Genomic DNA, 19,090 nt, shown 5'->3' on the forward strand with positions numbered 1-19,090 from the left:
CTTCCAAACAGTTGCTCACTCTGTACAAATCGCAAATCCTCCCTACCATGGAATATTGTTCCCACATCTGGGGCGTTGTCCGAGAACCTCTCTCAGGCTTCTTGATTCAGTTCAGAAGAGGGCAGTTAGGTTAATTGATGGCTCCTCTCTAACAGAGTCTCTCCACTCGCTATCTCATAGACGTACTGCTTCTGCTGTATGCCTCTTTTACAGATACTTTCATGGGCACTGTTTTTCTCAACTGGCGTCTATAATTCCTGCTCTTTCTTTCAAAATAGTCCGAACACCAGCCAACATCCATTTCCTGTCCAACTTCAAACTCACAGAACCAACTTTTCATCTTCCTCATTTATTCATTCAACTGCCGTTTTCTGGAACAACCTTCCTTCATACGTATTTCCTGAAAATTACGGTCTACAGAAGTTCAAGTCCAATGTCAACAAAAATTTTTCATCTTCTCAACCTCCAACCCAAGCACGGTACTGAGTACTATAGGTTATAATACCTCTAGTGTTTGGGGTTTACATAAAAAAAAAAAAAAAGATGGTTATGTTCACATCAGATGTAGCAAGTTTTATGCTTGGAAAGAAAAAAATGGAGTAACAGCAATTCTCAGAAAGGAAATATTACATCTATTTGAAGAACATTGTGTTGCACAATGAGATGATTTAGGGTTGGACGACGCGTGGAAAAATGTATCTGTTTTGCAAGGTGTAGAGACGTTGCTTAAAACTTAATACACAATGTTTAGCAGGTCTAGCATAAAAAACGGAAAATTAGAAATATTAGCCCAGGTTACAGAACACGATGTTTAACTTTTAGACAGTTAAATGAAGTCAGATGGTTCTCCAGATATTTTGCAATGGATGCTTTAATAAAAAATTGTAAAACATTAATCGAGTATTTCAATGAGCAGGTTAACAAATATAATGATGCTATCAGTAAATACTGTTTACCAATTTTGACAAATTCGCAATATGGTGTGACATTAAAATTGTGCTCAATGATGCATCAGGAGAGCTTGCATCGCTTTGCAAATATCTACAAAAAAGTTGTTTAAACATTATTGATGCACATGTTAAAGCTAAAATAAACAAATTAAGAAGCCAATATCTTGGAAAAAATATTTTCAGGAGTGAAAATGTGAAAGAAGTTTTATCAAAAATTCAAATGCAGCTATAATTCGCTTTATGAAACGTGTATGCGATCACTTAGATAAGAGATTTCCCGATGAGGAGTTAAAGGATTGAAAAGTATTTGATATCAAGGCTATCACAAATGAAAGCAGTAATTTTGACTTTGGGAAACTTAATGTGATACGCCTTGCAAAAAAAACATTCACAAATAACGAAAGTGATGTTATTTCTAAAATATCAGAAGAATATTCAGAATTAAAATTTATAATTGCCTAAAACACTAAAACTGGAACATTTAAAACTTTCAGTGACGCTTTCAATTTCGTACTTTTTTGTAACATATCCATTCTGTAGGATATTATAGGAACATTTCAAGCATCAACTGCAGACTGCGAGCGAGGATTTGGCACTGTGAACTCAATTAAAACAGAAAATCGAAATAGAATAGAGGAAGATCATTTGACAATCAAATTGCATTTAGCTAATGTAATGGTGGAACAATAAATGTAGATGATGTCTACAAAGTATGGACTTCTACAAAGAACAGAAGAGAAATATTCAAAGAAAAATAAATAGATAACTGTAAATTGTAAATTTATTGCTAACATTGTTTTATTAATAATGCAAGTCCCTACTTATAATGAAAACAATTTTTGCGCAAATTTAATCTTGTCCGAAAATCTTTTACTCAGGTGCATTTCTGCACCACGCAGCTATAAGAAAAATTAAAGGGAACATTGGTAGCAACTCTACTCACAGTGGGCGATTTTCATGAAAGGTATATTTGGTTGCTATAGTCTGCTGAGTCATCCGAAATTTATTAAAATCGGTTAAACAGAAATCCGGCAGTTAATATTTATTTATTATTTTTTTTTTTACTCCTAAATTAAGTGTAGTTTTAGGGCAGTATTGTTAGCTTTAGACAGCCCGTGCACGCTTCCCACACATTGCTGTGAAAGACCCTTTAAAGTGGTGTGAAGAGGTACATATGTATATACAGACACTTAAAATAAGAAGAACTCTTTGTTGCATACAAAAGGCACACGCCCTACACAATACCCTTCACGGCTACGAGTTAGGGGTTTACAAGAGAGGATAATACACGGTAAAAAACAAGGAAAAAATAATAGCAGAAAACAAAACAAAAACAATATTATTACTAATTATACGAGTGTAGGATTAAACATTGGAGAAAAAAATATATATACACAACAGCCTATCATCAAGTTAGATTATTCTGCAGGGAGCAGTCCCTTTACAGTGTTGGAGTCATCTGAACAGGCGCAGAAAGTTGGAACAATGTAGTGAGGGATCCATGGCAGTGATGGACAGGTCCTCGAGAAGAGGTTCTAATGTCCTGTGACGTGGTCCTGAGAATGAAGTCGATGGAGTAAGTTCTGCCTGTATTTTTTATCCAATGCGAACTTGTAGAGGTTGCCATCCAAGGAGTGTATGAACTGCAGCATTTGAACGAGTAAGAACCGATTGGATAACTTTAACCGGTTTCGGGTGGCCTGAAGGACTCGATTGGCCCTAAGGCTTGGTATTGGAATTCTCCATCCGCAGTTAGCCCAGAAGTCTGGGTCCGAAATAATGCCAACCATCATTTTTACAGCAAAGACGAGTTTTCTCTAATGGATGATGGAAGGAAGACGTCTGATGTTTAGAGCTGCCGCCATCTGGGCTGTCCTTGGTGCAGGGAGAAGACGAAATTTCCATATGGCTCACTTCAGTAGCCGAAATTCGCACGCGAAAATCCGTTTAAGATGCGTTGTGACAGTTGAGATCCAGACTTCTACGTCACAAAGTATGACCGGATAGATACATGTCGTGATGTATCTGCACCCAACAGCCTGGTCATTGACGTGCACAAGCTGTTGCTTAAGCATTCACCACAGTCGGCAGAACTTTATTTGCAGGTGATCTATGTGTGGTACAAAGAAGAGCTTCAGGTCAAAAATAATGGCCAGATCGCTACGTTGCCGAACAGCAGAAATCGCGAATCCTCTTATATTGGGTTGCACCATTGTTGGGTTCGTTTGAGCGAGAAAGTCAACTGTTTAGACTTATCAGGATTGATATGAAGGCCGAAACCGGATAGGAAGGCCTCGGTGTTCTGGATTTTCTGTACGATTAAGGCATTTGTGTAGTTATCAGTGTCTCCAGCGTTGATACAAGTGAACAGTTTTATATCATTATGGAAACTAATCTTTTCACTTTTCGCTGGTACTCTGGTATCTTTTGTTCTCAGCTGTTCTCGAGCCCGTCACGAAAGACACAAGAACAGCTGAGAACAAGATACCACACAGGACCCTGGTAATAGTTCTGGTGAAGCGCCGATTGGCATCGCGAACAATAATAGTCCTGTTCTCAAGCATTGTCTAAATAAACCAGAGCACGTCTCGACGAATGAGGTAATACTCACCAAGTAACCTTGCCAACGAGTGAACGGATACAGAATCAAATGCTGCCTGGACGTCGATTTAGGTAACGGTGATTTCCGAACAGTGTTCCAATGCCTCGAAGATCTTGGTAGTGGTGGTGACTAGATTTGTAGCGGCGAATCCTTGACTGGGTAGCATAATGGATTTGCGGCTGATGCGGCATTATTTGGGTGGTTAACGTTTTCAGAAGAGATTTATCAAAAAGATGCAGAAGAAACTGGACGGAAGTGACTGGGCTGAGAAGCCGAGTGTATTTTTGGCAGCGGTCTTACAAGATAGACATACCATATAGGACGGAAGAATTTTTGATGAAGGATTTTGTAAAATAACGACAGAATGGGATCAACAATAAATCTATTCAGGCATTTCAACATAAACTAAGGAATCCCATCGGCGCCGGGTGCGGCCGTAGGTGCTAAGCTATTCATTGGGTCGATCAGTTGGTATTTGGTGAGGTGAACTGAATTCAGGTGGTCTGTTGAAATTGGATTGATTGGGAATTCCATTGGTGTAGTGGATTCTGGCTGAGTGGCGAATCTAGTTATGTGGTCGAGCCAACTGCTCAGATTGAGTGAGTCGATGGCGTCCTCTAATTTGCTTCTATGGAAAGGCTTCCCCTTATTTATAGCAGAACAGGGGTGATGAAGTTGTAAGGAATTCTCATGTAGTAGGGGAGGGGAAGAGTAGGGAAATTGCCGAGTCTAGAAATGTTAAGCCCAGGGTTAATAATACAGTAATTTTGAGAGCTGATAATGATGCCAAGTTTAGCACCAGACAAGAGGTTAAGGATGCAGTGGTCACTTCTCTAAAAAAGGATTTCAGAGATATTTTTACACCTGTTACGGTCACGTGCGGTAGCGGTGCAAGAATTTGCTCATGTTAATTCCTTCAGCTTTTATGTTTAAGTATGAGTAACCGAACAACACCTTACTCTTGGATTGCCAGAAGGGAGCCCTTTCCAATGGTGATGTCCTTTTTCATTTCGCTCTTTCAAGTAAAGCACCTTTTTACATTTTTAATATCTCATATTGCTTGCCTTTGGCTCGTTGCATATAGCTCTTGAACCACCACTGTTAAGATAATTCTCGTACAAGGCCAAGGATAGTCCGGGGCAACAGAAAGAGCTTCTGTAAATAACACAATAATCGGCGTCTGTTGCTATTTACAACCCCCCCCCCCCCAACAGAGCTAATTAAGGGTGAGCATTGTGTTTCCTTCTCCCTCATAGTGACAATGGCTGAAGCCAGCAGCGCGACCATTGAAACAATTTTTTTTTTTTTTTTTTTATGAAAATCCCAAACACGAAAGGTATCAAAACCTATAGTACTTAGTACCGTGCATGGGTGAAGGAGAAGTATGGGGGGAGGGGGATGCTGGAAACTTTGCTCTAGAGACTGAACACGGGTTTCACCACTTCAAGCCTCCAATAAGCAAAGTGATGGTATTTCACCGGTAGCGTATGTCTTAAATCTGAGATTCTTACAATTAAATGTGTTATTTGTGACCAGTTTTTTGGAGGCTGCTGCATCTCCTTGAATATTAAAAAGATTAGCAAGCAAAGAAACCAAATTTTATTTGCTTTTCGTGTGCAAAACAACAAAACAGCTCGAAAGAATCAACTGATCTGATAAACGCGGTTGAAGGCATTCAAACTACAGAGCAAAATTTGTCTGAAGTAACGGAAACATCCCTCTCTTTCCGCAAGGCTGCGGACCAAAACAGCTCCTCCATACTCGAAGACTCAATTCAAGACATTCTTGGATGTAATGCTTGCCCAGAAAATTGCGGGCATGGAATACTAACGTCTCTCCCAAGGCAGCAAGCTGAAACATCACCTCTAGTTACATTGCTAAAAATAAGCTTACAAAGATGCTCAGCGAGTCCATGGAATCTATTTTACAGCAGTTTAGTGCTGAGATCTCTACAAACTTCTGTGACCAATTACTTACCATCTATAAACTCATATCCACCCTGCAAGAAGAAAACAACCTGCTTAAAGAGCAAAATCTCAAAATCCTACACAGTGTAAAGCGACTGGTGGAGAAGATGGATAGCCTGGAAAATTACACCCGCATGAAAAATAAGGGCTACAGGCCCCTTCTTCCCCTCAGTCATCCAGTGATCAACCAGGTGTAAAGATTAGCAAAACAGTCGATTGCTCTCTACATCGTGAGGTCAACTACACTCCCGCCACTCATAACAAAGCCAATTGTCAGTCCAGCGGTTTGATAAGTGCCACTCGCAATATACAGGAAGATTGAGCCAACTGTCAGAGCTCGGCTGCCTCAGAGGCTCCGCCCCCTCATGTCCGGAAATTCCTCATGTCCTATCATCATATCCTCCTCAACCTGCTTTCGTTTCAATCACTGCTGAGAAAATCATCAGGGAAAACTTAAGAGAAAAAAAAAAAAACAGGACACAGAAGTATCCTACAGACTGCTCGACCCCAGTTCCAATAGTATTAAGCATTCGCCTTTGCCAGAAACAAGTGGCAACACCTCGAATGCGACCCACACTACTGGTAATAATGTATGGCAGTGTACAGCACCTTGCTTTTCTAATCGCAAGAGTCGCGGTACTGACGTTCGTAGCACATCCAACCGAAATTTGAATAGGCTGGCCAAATATAATATTACAGCTGTTCCTACACGAGAGAAGATCTTTATCTCCAGATTAGGTCTTGCAACGCAGCCCAGTATCATTAAAGACATGTGTGACACTGAGTTTGGATTAAGAGTGGAAGTTAAAGAGTTAAAGACGAGGCATCCTGCTTACGCCTCATTTGTTGTCACGTGTCCAATGGGACAGTCCTCGTTGCTACTGAATTTTCAGGACTGGCCGGCAGGGTCACTGGTCAAACTATACAGGGATAGATGGATGATAAGATCAAATAGTCCTTCTGAAACGTCACAGTAGCAACCAAATCCTCCCCATTCTCTGAGACAGGGGACTGGCAGACTGCGGTGTTTTTTATCCAGAACGTTCAAAGTATTTCCAACAAGCTTCCCGCGCTACAAACCTGCATGATGATGGCTGACTTTGACTACATTTGCCTTGTTGAAATGTGGTTACGCAATAACAGAGAACTAAACATTTTCGCTAATCCCCTTGGATACAAATTTATTAGCACTGGAAGAATTGAAAAACGGGGTGGAGGAACCATGATCCTGTATAAAGGTGAATATCAGTCTTCAAAGGAACACCTCTCCAAATCAGATAATTTTGAAGCCACCTGTGCTACCTTTTTAAACGGAAAAATAAAATTATAAATCTGCCTTATATACCTTGAGCACACCAGAGATTCAAGAAATGAACTCCTTGCATGGCTTACCGTTAACCTCAATCCAGGTGTAGATACAATCCTTTTAGGAGATGTTAACATGCCAATTCCAAAACATACCGACGCAACAAGAAATCTCGACTCAATTCTTGCACAACTAAATCTGAAACAGCTGGTTACTCCAGCAACTGATTAACAACTAAATAAACGGATGTTAAAGACATCCGTTTACCATCCAACTTCAAACTCACAGAACTAACTTTTCTTGTTCCTCATTTATTCCTTAAACTTCCTTTCTGAACAACTTCCCTGTACACACATTTCCTGAAAATTACACTATGCCTAAATGTCCACAAGTACATTCGTTCATCTTCTCAGCCTTCCATCCACGCAGGGTGTGAAGTATCAGAGGTTCTGATACCTTTCGTGTTTGGGACTTCATTAAAAAGCATAAAAATGATCCAGAAATGTAGCATTGTGTAAATTACCTAACTTGTAAGGGAAGTATGTTATCGGGTGTTTAGATATTACTTAAAACAAGAAAGAATTAAATGGATATCATATTTTCAAAATTTATTTACACTTGGTGAGTGGAAAGCTTCTAAGATCAATTGTAGCCTCCTCGACACTCATTCCCCCTCCGACAAAATAGTGACTTTTCCACTTGTCACTCCATTTTAGACAGATCTCTATTCCCTTCCCTTTGAAGGCTGCATTTTCCGGTCTCTGGTGGAGGGAGCTCCGTGTATCTGGGATTTCTTTCGGTTTGTTCACTTCCTTCCCTTCCTCAACAACCATCAGCTTGATGCCAGAGAACACACTTGTATAGACGCACCTTTGATAAAAATCGCAGTCCCATCGCATTGCGACCAAAGTACTCGATGTCAAAATAATCTCAGATCAATCAAGCAGCTGTGATAACATCTTTTCTACTGAATCTTGAGGTGGACACCTTACTTGTACATCCTGTAGCAATCTTACCTTGAGCAAGGTGCACCACAATCGCAACGGTGTTAGACAAGGTAGCAACAAAATCATCTTATCTAATGAAGACAGAAATATTCGCCGCTTTATGGGCTACCAGACAGGAACTGGTAGGAATTAGGGATCCTCAGCTAGCGACCAAGTACATTTTAATGTGTGTCCTGCCAATTGCAATGTATGCCTCGCAAATCTGGCTTCAGCTCCAGATTCACATTATAAGTCCGTCCTTGGGATCGAGTACTGGTTCTTGCGATGGCTTAACAGAGTTGCTGGCCACCCTTTTACTATCTCAAGGGCCATTCTCTACTCAAACCTTAACATCACACCCTGGATGCAGAGGACAATTAACAGGAACATACACACTCTCGCACAAATGCTCACAGGCAGAGTGGATGCTCCAGTCCTGGATAATATTCTAGTCAAACCGCGTGCCACTGCTAGACGTTGCGGAGAAGTAAATAATCCACTGCGTTCAGTCCTGAACAATCTTAGTAGCCTGCAAAGATTCTTCCCATCAAATGCAGCGAAAATATTTAACTCACTACACATAGATGCCGAAAAACTGTGTGAGGATGCAACATACCGGAAAGAGATCTTCCAGGATTCGTATAGACTTACCGAAATATGAATCGGCTGCAAAGTACCAAAGAATTTAGAGTAAAAGAGAAACTTTCTGCTTTCAGAACAATAATAATTTGTTGACTGTAAAAATATACCTTCTGTAACAGTTATGTAAATATGTAATTTATAGATGGAATTATTAGTGAATTGTAAATATATCAGTTGTATAATGTTTGTACAGAATCATCAATGTGTAAATACTGTATATATTAAACATAAAATGTGTATAAAATGTATTTCGGGACGAGACTACGTGTTCAGTAAATGTAACCCACTGCACGTAGTATCTCGTACCCTGATATGTACTTAGCACCCTCCTGGCACTTTGCCGTCCCGGGGTGGTTTCCTTTTCTGGAATAAACAGACAATAATAATAATAATAATAATAACTTCTTGAACGAAATGTTAAGCAGGAGAATTGAAAAAAAAAATTAAGAATGTATTTCCCATTTTATTTATTAAAGTTTTCTGCCGTTCTTTACCAATCGCAAATTAACGCTGATGACCCGGAAGGGTAGTCGTCCTTGAAAAGTACGTTTAAGTCAATAGAAACAAACTGTAATTCAACGCTCTGCATACCACTTAGTTGATCAACTCTTATCATCTAATTTCACGGCTCCTTTCACACTCGCGTACATTCAACGATCTTTGAACTGTGGTTTCCTAAATTAGAAGAAAGTTCTAACGAAGCAAGTACAGTCCGGAAAGACCCCACTTGCTATTTTGGTTAAAGATCGAGACCAGATTATTTTACTTTAAATGTCTGAGATCAGTTGCACATTTTTTTTTAAACTTACAACTGCACTTTACTTTTAAATTTAAAGGTTTTCACACGAAGAGAAACATTGGAGCCAATCATAAATTACAGGCAGAAGAAGTTGAAGTTTTCAGGATTAAAAAGACAGCGGTTAAGTTTCAGTCAGTCATGAAATTTTCCTGCAGTGTAAGATGGTCTCGGGCAACTTCTTTATAGTTATGTACTTTGATATTAAAATAGATTAATGTATTTTAGCGCTCACCTTTCTAGTAATGATCTTTACCACCATTTTTTGTTTGTTTGCTTTCCTTCCAAAAGGAAATAGTGTGCCCGCGTGCAGATTCTTTTGCGCTGAATTAATTAATTAAAGGAAAGGCAGAGTAACCGGCCAACTCTGTCACTCTCTTTTTCAGCAACGCCTCGGAGTACAGGATGGAGTTGGGGTCCAACGAACTAAAGTGTGGGAATGAGTATTCAGTGGAAAGCATCAAAATACACGAAGAGTACAATTCTCGATTGCACTACTTCGACATCGCCCTCATTACTCTGGATGGTGAGGCTCCCTATAATAACGAGACTCGCCGGGTGTGCCTTCCCACCCCTGAAATGTACGGCAAGGACATCAGTGGTTCGTTCGTGACAGTGACCGGATGGGGAGACACATCCTTTGGTAAGTGCTGTTTTCATTGGTTGCGTGACTTCCACGTTCTCTTCCATCGTAATTCAATGCGCAATAGCAAAACAGAGAGTACGCGCTCTCTCTCTCCAAAATCTCATCAGAAATTAGGACTGAAGACGCCAACTGCACCGAATTTTCAGCTGGGTGGAGACAAATGTCAAGGGACACCCCCTATACGACTCGTACACATCTCTCCCGTGTTTGAATTTCATTTTATAAAAGTGAGGAACAGTCAGAGGTCATTTTCCTTTCTTCTCTGAAGCCTGAAGAGCACATTTCACAAATTATTGTGTTTTTCTTTACCATTCCGCGCATGATGGAAAACTCTAAAAAAACTGAAAGAACATTTTCGGCAACGAATGTTCAGCGGTCACGTGAACGAAACCTCGGTGTAAAAGCAATTAATTTCTTTGTTACATCAATTTAAAATAAATCTAATTTGCATAGAATTTTATAAGATGATCTCAATGTCATTAGGCAAGAAGAATTTCAAAAAGAAACATTATTGAATAAACCCGTTGGCTTCCGATTTATTTTAATGCGGTGCTGCTGAATTATTCTCAAGTAAGTTAATTATTTTTTTTAAATATATTAAACTATATATAAACATTTTACAAGGAAAGAAATGAATTTACCACTATAAAATGTTAGCATAACGCAGTTAATTTACAATATGGTCTTCTAATGGATCTTTCGAATGGCCCATCAACTTGAAATTGCTTTTCTTGGACTTCCTGTCCTATTAAGCAGTTTTTAAAGATCTTAATTTTTATAAGGTCATCTGATCAACTCATAGATTTGCTGCGATGCAAATCATCCAGAATTTGTTTCCTACATTTCGCGTTATCGAGTAGCTTTTTGTGGGGAATTTGAAGAGTGTTGAACTTGTAGTGTTTTAGGATTTCACTACTCAAGCCATGTTTCTCCTTGTATGTTATTTGTAAATTGAGTGTGTTCTTTGGTGGATTTTCTGTTTGCTGGGCGAAAAACCTGAGTTTCCAGGAGAAATCACCACGCTACCCACGTATGAGACCGACTAACTCAGCCATATTGTGAAAAAAGGCTGATGGAAATTCTCACCGTCATCGATGGGACTCGAACTCAGGGTTTTTCCACCCGGTAGGGGAGGAGGAGGCCATCCATTCCACGAACTGTATTACCCACAAGGGGTAATAGTAAAGTATTATGGGGTGTTTTCGGTGAGCACGTCTGCCCCGTAGATGTGCTCACAGAAAATACGGTCAAGTGAGACCGCAGTGTAATTCCTTATGGAATTTAATCTTAAGTTCTTGGTAGTGAGTTGAGCTAGTTCTAGGGGAATGTGCCATTTTCCATGTTTAATAGAATAATGCGCCTATTATCGATAAATAAAACTGCGGAAATAAATGGTAATTCCTAATTAATTTACCTTAATTTTCTAAGCCTTCTCTAGCGGTCACGAGATTGCAGGAAACATGTTTTCACTCTGCTTATATATTTTTTTTATTCATACAAGACGCACTACTTGTAATCAAACCCAGTGTATCTGAAGTCGAGGAGGTAAACTGGGCTGATACCCTAACTTATGAATCCAAATGAATCCAACAGAACTTTAAACCATTAAAAGAGGTTCCAAACAGTAAAATTAAGTGTTCAATCAGAACTTATTAAGTTTACTTACCATTAGAAGAAGGAAAACAAGGCGATAAAAGAATTTAAAAAGGAGAAAAAATTGCATCAGTTCAATGGGACATTGATTTTGCAGTCCAGGAGAGGTTTTGCTTGTGGATGAAATTCACCGGAATTAAGACTTGTAAAAACACACAAGATTCAATGATTCTGGTCAGTGGATTGGAATAGTTAATAATATCATATACAGTATTAATATAAACATAGCTGCCACTTCACTGACTATCTTGGACGTATGTTCAAGTCAGCCTGAAGGAGCGCTGCTTGGAACTGATCATTGACGACTCTACCCATCTTAAGCTCATCTGAAAATTTCGACATCACGCCTTCTATCCCTTCGTCGATGTCATGTATGAAAATTGGAAACAAGAGTGGTCCAAGAACCGATCCTTCAGGGATCCCCGCTGCAGACGTTACACCAATCTGAAGAATATCCATTAATCAGAAACCTCTACATCTTCTGCCCTGCAGCCACAACGCAATTCATCTTAGAATCTTTCCAGTAAGTCCAACCTGTTCAAGGTTATACAAAATAACCTCTCATGAGGGACCCAGTCAAATGCCTTGATAAAATCCAAATAAACCAAAGTCGAAATTGTTCCCTACATCCAGCTCAGGAATCACGGTGGCAAAATAACGTACTACGTTGTTTAAACATTTTCCTTAACAAAGTCATGTTGCGTGTCCTTCAGAATTCGAAATCTATCTAAATGTCCCTGGATTGCACTCTCTTAGTCATTGCATCTGAGATTTTTCCTACCACTCAAGTTAAACTAGCCGTTCTAAACCGGGTATATGCCATCAACTCCGGGAACCTTACTTGCCTTTATTCTCAAAAGTTTTTTTCTAATAAACAATCATCTGTAATTAACGACATCACTAAATTCATATGGCCCAACCTCACTTGCACAGCCTCTTCTCAGCATTAAAGACCGGTGAAAAATACCTATTCAATTCATCCGCACTATCACCTAGATTATCTAAAACCCCCACAAGAATCCGCTCTGATTAGCTTTCTTCTTCGTTGTCTTCACGTACATGGAAAATTCCTTGGCCGCATTCTTTGCTCTCTTTTTTAATATGCAGCGTTGGCCTCCCTGACCTTGTTTGTGCACTATTACAGATCAACTTGTACCTGTTTAAGGCTTCAGTGCTTGTCATATCTTTTTTTGCTCTATTTCGGCAGGCATCCTGCAATTTTTTTTTTTTTATTAAGGTATATATTCGTTCATGGCTTCTGTTATTTTTGTTTTAAAAGTTTAAAATGTGATTCAAATGTATCCGCCATCTCTAGGCAATCCGCCTTTATTCCATATAGCACCTTAAACTGTCAAGTCCTCTCTTCTGAAGCCAAAACTCTTGCTCTTTCCTTTAACTATTGCAACGTCTCTCTTCATCTCCCAGCTGACGATTCCATGATCACTTCCTGACAATGGTTCCTGTACTTTATATCATCATTTGAATCATTAGCAATGATGAGGTCAAGAATGTTTTCGCCCTTGGTGCATTTTTTAACATTGGTACAAATAATAATCATCTAGTTTATTTAAAAACGTTTTTCCCCATTGTGAGTTTCCCTCACCTTTATTCCAGTCAATCTGGGGTAGATTAAAGTCACCCATAATAAGACATTCACGCTTACTTGCCCATTTCATCTGCGTGTAAAGACTCACATCATATTCTTCACAATCTTCTGGTCTGTTGATTACCCCCACTCTCATTGCATCTTTGCTTCCGACTAACTCACAGCACACAGATTCTATGCTTCAAACTCAGCAAAAGCTCTTTTCGCGCTCAGGCTCCTTTTGATAAGAAACACGACCCCTTCACCCCTTAGTGTGACCGATTCATCCCTTGAAGGACGGAGAGAGTGTATTGAACCATTGACGTTAATTATGAGGGCATTTCTGTATTTGGGAGAGATTCCTTTGGATTGGAGAAGTGGCAAAGCATCGGCAATTCACAAAGGCGGCTCTAACAGTGACGTTGGTAAGTACAGATCGGATTAGACTTACTTCAGTGGTAGGAAAAATCTTCGAGGCAATAATCTCAGGTGCAGTCCAGAAATATTTAATAAATAAATAAATAAATAAATATTCATTTATTGCAAATACAGCAAGCCCATCACAGCACATGGCTAGGGGCAGGTAAAAATACAAAGGGAATGATATAAAAGTATATGTACATAGCAGATTTTATATAGATATTAACAACGCTAGGAATTTTAGTTATGATTTAGATAGAAATGCCATTCTGAAGGACAAGCAAAATGGTTTTATTAAAGGAAAACCAAGTGTAACTGACTTGGTAAGCAATTCTTACCCAGCTACTCATGAGCTGGATGTAGGGAACAATTTTGACATTGTTTATTTAGATTTTAGCATTGCAGGGCAGAAGGTAGGAAGGTTGTAATTAATGGCTATTCTACAGATTTGTGCAATATCAGAAGAAAGGATGTAAGGATCGGTTCTTGGACCACTGTTGTTTCTGATTTCCATAAACAAAATGGATGAAGGGTTGAAGATGGATGCTATACTTTGTAGATGATGAAAAGAATGAGAGAGTAGTTAATGATCAGTGCCAAATAGCGCTTCTTCAGGATGACTTGAACAGATTTCAAAGATTGCCAGAGAAGTGCCATCTGTGTTTTAATGCTGCTGAATTCAAGGTCTTACGCTTGGGGAACAGCAACCCACAAATAAATAATACATTTGATAAGGTTGAATTAAAAACAGTGGGGGAGAAAGAGATTTAGGAGTTACAATACAGTCGCATACTATGTTAAGTTCTCTGAACAGTGTAAACAGGGAACTAGGAAAGCCATTGATGTCCTATCAATGATTTAGCTAACTGTAGAGATAGGGATGTCATAATCCCACTGTATAAGACCATTTGGAATACTGTGTTCAATGGAGACCTCATCTGAAAAAAAGACATCGAGCTTCTTAAAAGGGTCCAAAGACGGCAACTCGAATGGTGAGATCGACAGAAGGACGACCATATGAGGAAAGACTCCGATAATGTGGGCTACAGAGCTTGGCAACCAGAATTTTCACTGTTATTAAGAATTCCAGTACCTATAAAGCGTTTAGGGCGTAAGCCTCAAGCTATGGAAAAGGATAGACTATGTATAAGTATTGTGCGATTCAGATTTGGCTATGTTCATTCAGATTTGGCTATATATTATTGATGAATTACATTATCATAAATTGAACTTAGAGGGGAAGCGGTTTAGAGTGGATTGTACAAGTTTTATTTTAGCCAGCGAGTCGTTGACTACTGGAACAAGTTACTTCCGCAAGCCGTTGAGGCTTCCAACTCCTGAACTACTTGGAGTTGAGGAGTTGTCAGCCTGAGCTCTTCTTGACTTGGTCATTGTAGCCTCAGGCTCTAATGCGCCATAAAACCTTTATACAACCAATCAACCTGAACTCGTATTTTCTTATTTGCTTTTATTTTATTTTTTATAAAATAACGTGAGTTATTTATTATCTTCTGTTATTATTATTTTATGAATTTTTATTGCTGTCGATTATTATTTTTTATAATTGAATTATGATGATTTTATTTTTAATAATAATAATTTTTTTTTTATTTAATTTTTTTTATTATAATTTTTCTTTTGCCGGTTGAGCAGGAGTCTTTGGCTTCCTTGCACCATTATGACTAATACTAATAGAAATACTGATGGCAGAGCCAAGGCGAAACAGCGTGAGATTCCTAAATTTTTATGAGGAACATAAATGATGTTGCGTAGATGTCAGTTCTTCATAGATTGCTTTTGTAGAGTTCTGTTCTTTTGAGCTTAGAGGTGTTAGATCAGTGTAATAACGCAGCAATTACCGCTCCTGCGCGTGATTATACATGTTTCTAGAACCGGCCAGTGAACACTGGAGATTCCACGGCCGCCTCATCACAACTTTTGCCCAAATTCTCTTACCAACGGTCAAGATGAAAATAGACACTTTCATTCTGGGAGACTTTCGCTGCCCTAAGGGCCGATCCAGAGCGCTGCCTGGGTTCAACAAGGATCCATCTTTTCAGACAGGTTTCTGTCTCAATAGATACTCCAACAGACACAAAATCTTGATGCTGACCCGAAAAAATTCGCTGTTGATCGGAGGTAGAGAAAAGTAGTTCTGAAAAACGGGCCACACCTCCCATAATTCAACATTACCTTGAAGTCTGCGTCTTCTGTTTGATAGAGGATGAGCTCTTTATCTCGATGTTAGACCAGATCAATCAGACGTTACCTCTGCGAGGGGATTTTCTTATTTGTTGTTGATTTTTTGTTCGTGACCTTCATTTTTTTTTTTTAATTTCTTACATCATTCGGTTACTTTTATTTTGCTTTTATATTTGTTATTTTCCTTATTACGAATCCTCTAGCATCGGAGGGTGTGAACCCATGGTATTACAGCCGTGATGGGAAACCTTGCAAAAATTGGCATCTACGTATTCTGAAATTGCGGTAATGATCTCTCTCTCTCTCTCTCTCTCTCTCTCTCTCTCTCTCTCTCTCTCTCTCTCTCTCTCTCTCTCTTAAATATACATCATAATTTTCTTGTTCTTTCCATCGTTGCAGTTTCCTTTCGTCTTCTACCACTCCCGAAGTGGGAGGCAGGAAAGAATTTTAATTTTTCCGTTGCATGACTTCACTCGTTGATGTGTGCTCCTCTCAGCTGTTTACGATCATTTGCTTGTGTGAACCCGAGGTTTCCATTCAACTGCTAGCAACTAGGAAATCCAAGTCGAGTATTGACTACCCGGGTACTTGCAATTTGGAAGCGTTTTTTTGAGTAGTATTCCAGTTATTTTAGCAGATATCGATTGAATGAAATATTAGCGAAATGTGCTGCATAGCTCTGTAGTCAAAGGAAGAATTAATGAGTTCGGAATCGATATGGATTGTGATGTTGTCGCATCAGAATCATGATGGACGCTATGGAAAAAAAAAGACTCGATGAAAGGCGAAACGAAGATATATTTGATAGGTTGTTTGGTGAGCTGAACATGAACAGGAAGAAATAGGAAATGAAACTTCTGCTACTTCTGTCTACAATGATATGCAGAAAAAAAAATACAATCTGTTATAGTTATAAATTATAGTTATAGTTATAACTATATAATTATATAGTTATAATATAAACTCAAAAAAATCATTTTTGGACTTTCTTTGCTTGCATTTTATCCATTTCCTTTCTCTAACTGATTTTTAATTTTAGGTGGCACCAACAGTGAAGAACTACAGGAAGCCTCTTTCCCGGTGGTTTCTAACAAAAACTGCAATGATTCTTACTGGACCATTGGAAGAAGATCCTTCCCTAATGGGATCACAGAAGATCTGCTGTGTGCAGGACTCTCAGAAGGAGGAAAAGATGCGTGCCAGGTGGGTGCTGCAGTGCCCTTCTTACTCTAATAAACGAGCGAAATATGCAGCAAGTAGTGACAGTCATCTTTTGTTTTTAAATCGTGTAAGCTTTGCCCATTAATGAAGTACCTTTTTCATTTCAGGGTGACTCTGGAGGGCCGTTGGTGTTAAGAGAGGGATCGTCGTGGTTCGTGATGGGAATTGTATCCTTTGGCTTTGAGTGTGGAGTTGCAGGCTTCCCTGGCGTTTACACCAGGGTAAGCGAATACCTCTCGTGGATCGCTGATAACACAGACCTCCCGTCACAAAAATAAAAGCTCCTCATTGCTTTCACCCGCTGCCTCTCTTCAAACATCTCAAGTGAACGTCGAGTTGGAACCTCCCTCAGATTTCTGCAGCAGGACACTTAACATCGCCTTACAGAAGCTAGCGCTTCATTTGAATCTGAAATCCTTCCCTTAAGGGTCTTTTAACTAATAGAGTTTTCATTAAAAACCGCCTCGAAAGTAAAAATAAGTTGATGACGAATTCCTCATCAACTTATCGAACGGTTTATGATGCGCTGTCACTAGAGGAAACTGAATACATTTGAGAGGCTGGAATGATACATCTCACTCGCACACACAAAAAAAGTGAATCAGAAGCAGTATTTGGTACTGTTTTTTGGCGATTTAAACATTTTTAGAAATGATTTCAGAATTGCAATACCCATTAATTTCTGTACAAAACTGTGTTGCGCTGTATAAAAAACAACGCAAGTGTCCACAATACTTCTTTTTTCCCAATTCAAATGTTATTATGAACTCTAACTCCCTCGTCGCAACGGCTTCTGTTTCTTCCCTCGGTTTGCGCTTTCAATTAATGCGAGAAATGTTTTTTGAAATTTCTCCGCAATGAAATATCGGGTAGGAAGAATTCCAGCGAATGAGGAAGGTAATGGATCGTCACCTCAATTGCTAATTCGATGTCTAAACAGAAGCGTTTCAAAGGAGCAACCACTGCAACGCAACAACATTCCACAGTTGCCTTTGGCGAGTGTGGAATACCGTATTTGTTCCACCGCGAGTTCTGCAATAGATCGAACACAGCCATTACTTTACACACGCCCTGTGGGTGAGAAGACAGAACTTTTCCGTTGAATGTTGCGAAATTATCAGCATTTTTGTTTAATATAATAAAAAAGGTTCGATTTGAATAGATTTTATACAGCGAGATCGCTTTGTTGTTTTACTTTCAGTTGTGTAGCCAATACTTGCTGGTAATGAAATCCACGATGTTCTGTAGTTATTGCCTCTAATAACGCGTTCACAACATACACCCTACACTGACTGATTATCCCAAAAGGTCGGATGGTCAACTTTGAATGTACAAAATTTTAAACAGAGTTAAAAAACCCTTTAGTTTTTAATGGCCGAAATTGGTGGCCACTGAAAGCTTTTCCGAAATTATAAACATGTACTCGCCAGGTTTAATGAACGACATATGGCGTTTCTCAGTTACGAGTGCGTTGAAACCGGACAGATTATTCCTTAAAACAGATGGAGCCTATCCAGCAGGAGATGGGGTATCGACAATTTGATGTGTGGGGACGAGATCATCTCGGCTCCAGCAAACAGAGCGGTTTTTCTTAAATTTTTACCATTTTGTTGACTAAATTGCCACATTAATTTATTTTCCAGAAGTAGCTTTATATTTCTAGTTACAATACTTCTCGTTTATTTTAAACTTAGACAGAGATTTTGTGGGTTATTGCTTAATATCGGTAAAACTTGTACAGTTCGAAACTTGCCGCCATTGTGTAGGATCGAAACAGAACAGCATTACGTAATCCCAACTTGATAGTGTAAGGCATAACGTAAAACGTAATACGTAGCACTGTAATAGGAATCTGTTAGCATAGTTTACTATTAGCAATTAATCAATCAAATTTATAAAACCTTTTAATTTTTAACGTTAATTAAATTGTACTTAAACGGAATCATGACCCAGACTAAAGCAGCAAAGCAACTTGCGCAAAGTAGCGAAACTGCTGGGGTTCGTGGGAGAACAGTAGGGGACGATTCTCCAATGCATCCCAGTCTAAAAAATTGTGTAAAATGCGACATGTTTGCGGACTCTCTCGAACAGGACATGATCTAGCCATGGAGAAT

The 19,090-nt window shown here is 39.2% G+C and overlaps 1 protein-coding gene across 2 annotated transcripts in view; it reads left to right on the plus strand.

The window, feature by feature from the left end:
* LOC150083796 (plasma kallikrein-like) overlaps positions 1-17,359 on the plus strand; it is a 44,086-nt gene extending 26,727 nt beyond the window's left edge. The window contains exons 4-5 of one of the 2 annotated variants that reach the window (XM_090374887.1): positions 16,795-16,958; positions 17,084-17,359. In XM_090374887.1, the coding sequence (XP_090231013.1) occupies positions 16,795-16,958; positions 17,084-17,254 (335 nt within the window). In that variant the 3' untranslated portion in view covers positions 17,255-17,359. Of the gene's footprint in view, positions 1-16,794; positions 16,959-17,083 lie in introns of those variants that run through there. The other variant, XR_016547042.1, reaches the window with a different exon arrangement.
* Positions 17,360-19,090: the final 1,731 nt, after the last annotated feature.

The sequence above is a fragment of the Mastigoproctus giganteus genome, chromosome 6, assembly GCF_048544385.1.
Source record: "Mastigoproctus giganteus isolate SK-2022 chromosome 6, ASM4854438v1, whole genome shotgun sequence".
In the NCBI taxonomy this organism is placed as follows: Eukaryota; Metazoa; Arthropoda; class Arachnida; order Uropygi; family Thelyphonidae; genus Mastigoproctus; species Mastigoproctus giganteus.